The sequence below is a fragment of the Solea solea genome, chromosome 18 (assembly GCF_958295425.1).
Source record: "Solea solea chromosome 18, fSolSol10.1, whole genome shotgun sequence".
Lineage (NCBI taxonomy): Eukaryota > Metazoa > Chordata > Actinopteri > Pleuronectiformes > Soleidae > Solea > Solea solea.
Window position 1 is genome coordinate 20,825,569 of NC_081151.1, and position 3,955 is coordinate 20,829,523.

Here is a 3,955-nt window from a genome sequence, read left to right on the forward strand (position 1 = left end):
AGCTCGGGAGCCACCCCCACTTTAGAGAAACCAAAATATGGCTTCACTCAAGCACAGACGACCCCAAATAACCATCATGCACCAAAGCAATTGTGAACTCTTTAAAGATTTATTGTTTTTCCAATAAGTACATTGGTTTCAAAAATGATACCAGCAAAACAAAAAAAGTCTAAATAAATAAAACACTGGTAGGGAGAAAGAAGGGAAAACAATCAGCCCACGTTATGCTCAATTTAAAAAAAAAAAAAAGAATAAAAAAAAAGCAACAGAGGACAAACTGCAAACACTCTCTGTTTCAACTGTTCCGTCCACCTCCTTTCAGATTGACCAGCAAACCCTGTTTGAAAACTCTACGCTGTGTAAATGTATTTACAAGTAACAAAGAGAAACGAGTGACAAAAGCCTGGAATGCTGGGAATCATTACAAAAGTGAGATAACTGTAGATGTGTACAGCAGGAGGAACATAGGCCACTGGTAGTGATCGGGTCCGTTACTTTACATTGGGACCGAGTTGCGTACGGCAGAGTGGTAGCAACTGACAACAGCTTCATATAAACCTTTGCCCAAAGACAGAAATATGGCACAGTAAGAAAAGTTTCATTTAAACTAGCTAAACTGAATCTTTTACGATGACGAGAGCTTTGTGTCCTTTCTCCGAAATATCACATGATCGCTTGCAGCAAGAGAAAGGCTGTCTTGCAGAGGTGTCCCGTGTGTCGCACTCAGGAAACGTCTGCGGCAGAGAGAAGAAGCAGAAACACACGACTTTGTTACTTCAAATTTTAAAAAAAAGAAGGAGAAAAAGGGCAGCGTTCAAACACTAACGGCACAAAGAATTAAAAGGAACTCACAGCTGGCAGGCTGCTCCCCAAATCGTCGCATTAACTGATCGTGTGTGAACTTCACAAAGGTGTCATATTGTTCTGAAACGTAAAAGGAAATCACAGTTACTATTACGTCAAAACACAATGATCTTTCCTCTTAAAAACACCCCTGGAAATAACTAAATACCGATATGAACTAAATTACAACAGGCAATTTCTCTTTTAAGCATATAGAAATGATTGAGTTGCTATCAAATAAGACCACTGCATATCAGAGCTGATAATCCTTTGTGTAATCAAATTTTCAAAGATATTTAATACTTTTATGAAGAAAATAAGTCAGTTTGGTTTACCTACATTTGTGATTTGATCATAAATTATCTTTGTGTGGAAGTCAAGACGACAATTTCCTATTATTATTATTATTATTTGTCAACACCGTAGAAGTTAAACTGTGTGTTCGCTGTGTTTCTTTGTATCTTTGCAAACAAATATACAAACCTGCCAGTTTCGAGGTCATCGTCTCCTCGTACTCCTCCCGCACCTTCTCTTCCCTTTCTTTCAGCAGGCGTTCACAGATCATGCCGACTTGTCTGAGGGTGAACAGCGGCTGTTCTTTTCTAGTCGGAGAAACGCCCCCAGAAGACGTTCCTATTGAGATAGAAACGACATTAGACCCACCGCGGATGTAGAAATTATGATCATGTCACAGTATTTCCCTAATGAACTCTTCTGTAGACTGGGTTTATGTTCTCTGCTGACCTGGCATGCTGGAAACATTCATAGTAGATGACTGGGATGGGGATTCTGGAGAATAGCAGCATTCTGACTGTTGGTAGCCTCCGTCTAGATGCTTCCGCTTTTGAATGCGTTTGTACTCCTGCTTGATGCTGTTGAGGATTTGTTCTGGAGGGACAAAAGCACACACACACACACGCACAGAAAAAAAAACAAAAAACAGAAATAAGTCATCTGGTCAAGACAAAAAAGCGGGGTCTAGTTTCCCTGTAAAAGAATACTTGTTTCCTGGTTTGTATTTGTGTTGCTCTAAGTTAAACTTAATTGTCCATGATTAGGAAAGAGATCTTTGTTTAGACATAAAAACTAAGACAAATTACAACAACAAACAAAGACCGGAAGCTGGAGCTTGGAGTTCAATATGAGGCAGTTAAATGTACTTTTACACTTTAAATATCTAACAATTAAAATGCACTTTACACCATAGACCTCGCAGTATACATGTCCCTAAGTTTCCGAGGCTTCCCATTGATTTTGCTCAACATTTTAAACCAGGACAATTTTGCATTACACTTAACTACGGCCACAACTAACAACCACTTCCATAATTAATCGAGTTAGTGCTCTGTCCATAAAATGTCAGAAAAGTGTTGATCAAGATTTTTTAAACCTAGAAATGATGATGTTCTCAAATGTCTTTGTTTTGTCCACAAACCAAAATGTCTCAGTTTTAATGATTTCTTTGTTATACAGAGCAAAGAAACCAGAAAACGTGTTTCAATCATTTAAAAAACACTATACTTTATCCCATCACCAAATATTTACATATTTACAATTATTTTATACGATGTTCTTAATCGTCATCCTTATATTTATTTAAAGCCCTACACTTGACAGTTAAGTGTCCAAACCATCACGTTTTCTACCTGATTATTAAAAACAACCAGGAAGGACGAGTTACACAGGAACATCATATTTCCTTGTAAATGATTATTTTCCAGTTGTGAAAACTGCCTAGCTTACATAGCAAATGCCCCCGAGACCTTGCAGTTGTTATTCCTTAATTGTGGCCCCATAATTAAGGGCTTTCTGTGCGACACTGACCTCTCAACATGTTGCTAATGCCTCGGCACTGAGTAGCAGAGCAACATGCAGGAAAAAAAACCCTCTGTACCTGCGCTCAGCCTGGACGAGGACTCCCCAAATGGCGAGGGTTCCATGCGGAGATATTTCCTAGGGGATGAGGCGGATGTGGACACGGGGACGCATCTTCGTCTTTTCGGTGAAGTGGGACTCATCAGCGGATCAAAATCCATGGTCCTCTTCAGGGTGGCTCCGCACGCCATGACTTTATTTTGTTAAAGGGAGAAGGAAGGGACGGTGCAAGATGCTGGAACAAAACAGGAACGACACGACGGCGTTTGTAAGTCCTTATCCCCGTTAGTCAAGTGTATTCACTGTCATTAGTTAAGAGTTAAGAGTAGGGCATGACAAGAATGCTGCGCAGCTGGGCTTTTACAATATTCGCTAGCAAGCTAACGTTAGCTGTGCTCGCTAGCCAACAATCAAAAAAGAAAACAAAGCTAACGTTAGCTGTGGGGCTACTGCCGGTCGGAGAAGTACGTATGTGAATAAAGCTCCTTCTTACCCGTTGTGGTGGGGAAAGTCGGGGCCGTGGCTACTGCGCTCAACAACGTTGTTCTTCCTTTCTTTTCAAAGTTGCTTCGCAAAAGTTGCGGCGACGATCGGCCAACTGTCTGCCGTGAGGTAGCGACGCTAGCCGAGCACAACTTCGCTGCTTGTTTTTTGACACAGAGCTGTCGGCTTCTACGGTTAGTGACGTCACGTGTGAAACGCACCGCGGTGCATTGTGGGGCTCATACCTATACTTTAATATAGTTCATATAATTTAAAGTTTGGACTTCGGCGTAGAAAATACTGACATTACTGAAAAGTTCGCATTTTTTTTTTTAAATTTAATGTGATTGAATTAATAAAAGTAGTGTCGAGTTAATCCTATCCTAAACCTATGGCTCTGCAATAACGGAGAGAAAACGTTGACGCGCCACCTCCACAGGAGGGCAGTGTTACACATGAAATATTACTTCAGTGTTCACAACTCAAAAAAAAAAACAAGGAATTAATGCTAAATTGTCCATTCATTTTATTCCAGTTATTGTCACAAAGGAACAATAGGGTGCACAGATATGGATGAGAATCACTGCAAATACAACATTACAGAAGAAGAAGGAGGCCTTAAAGCACAAACAAAGTTTAAACTGCATATCACTTGTGGCGTCTCCCTGCTCTTACAGAAGTATACTTTTGCCTCAAATAATATCCATTTTCCATATAGTAAATACTTGTAAATAAGCTGCAGATTCTAAAAGGA

At 40.1% G+C, this 3,955-nt stretch overlaps 1 protein-coding gene across 1 annotated transcript; it reads right to left on the reverse strand.

Moving 5' to 3' along the window:
• Window positions 1-88: 88 nt before the first annotated feature.
• Window positions 89-3,392, reverse strand: LOC131445265 (akirin-2-like). Its single transcript, XM_058616217.1, has 6 exons — window positions 3,212-3,392; window positions 2,738-2,953; window positions 1,588-1,731; window positions 1,327-1,476; window positions 853-924; window positions 89-734 (listed from the first exon to the last, which is right to left on the reverse strand). The coding sequence occupies exons 2-6, from the start codon at window positions 2,907-2,909 to the stop codon at window positions 724-726; spliced, it is 549 nt and encodes a 182-aa protein (XP_058472200.1). The 5' UTR covers window positions 2,910-2,953; window positions 3,212-3,392; the 3' UTR covers window positions 89-723.
• Window positions 3,393-3,955: the final 563 nt, after the last annotated feature.

What these genes read in the sequence shown, in the direction of transcription:
- LOC131445265 (XM_058616217.1), bottom strand. Translation starts at nt 2,909, where the DNA reads ATGGCGTGCGGAGCCACCCTGAAGAGGACCATGGATTTTGATCCGCTG. An exon ending in GAATGTTTCCAGCATGCCAG is followed by an intron (nt 1,477 to 1,587) that starts GTCAGCAGAGAA and finishes CTATCTCAATAG; the next exon opens with GAACGTCTTCTGGGGGCGTT. An exon ending in GATGACCTCGAAACTGGCAG is followed by an intron (nt 925 to 1,326) that starts GTTTGTATATTT and finishes TTTACGTTTCAG; the next exon opens with AACAATATGACACCTTTGTG.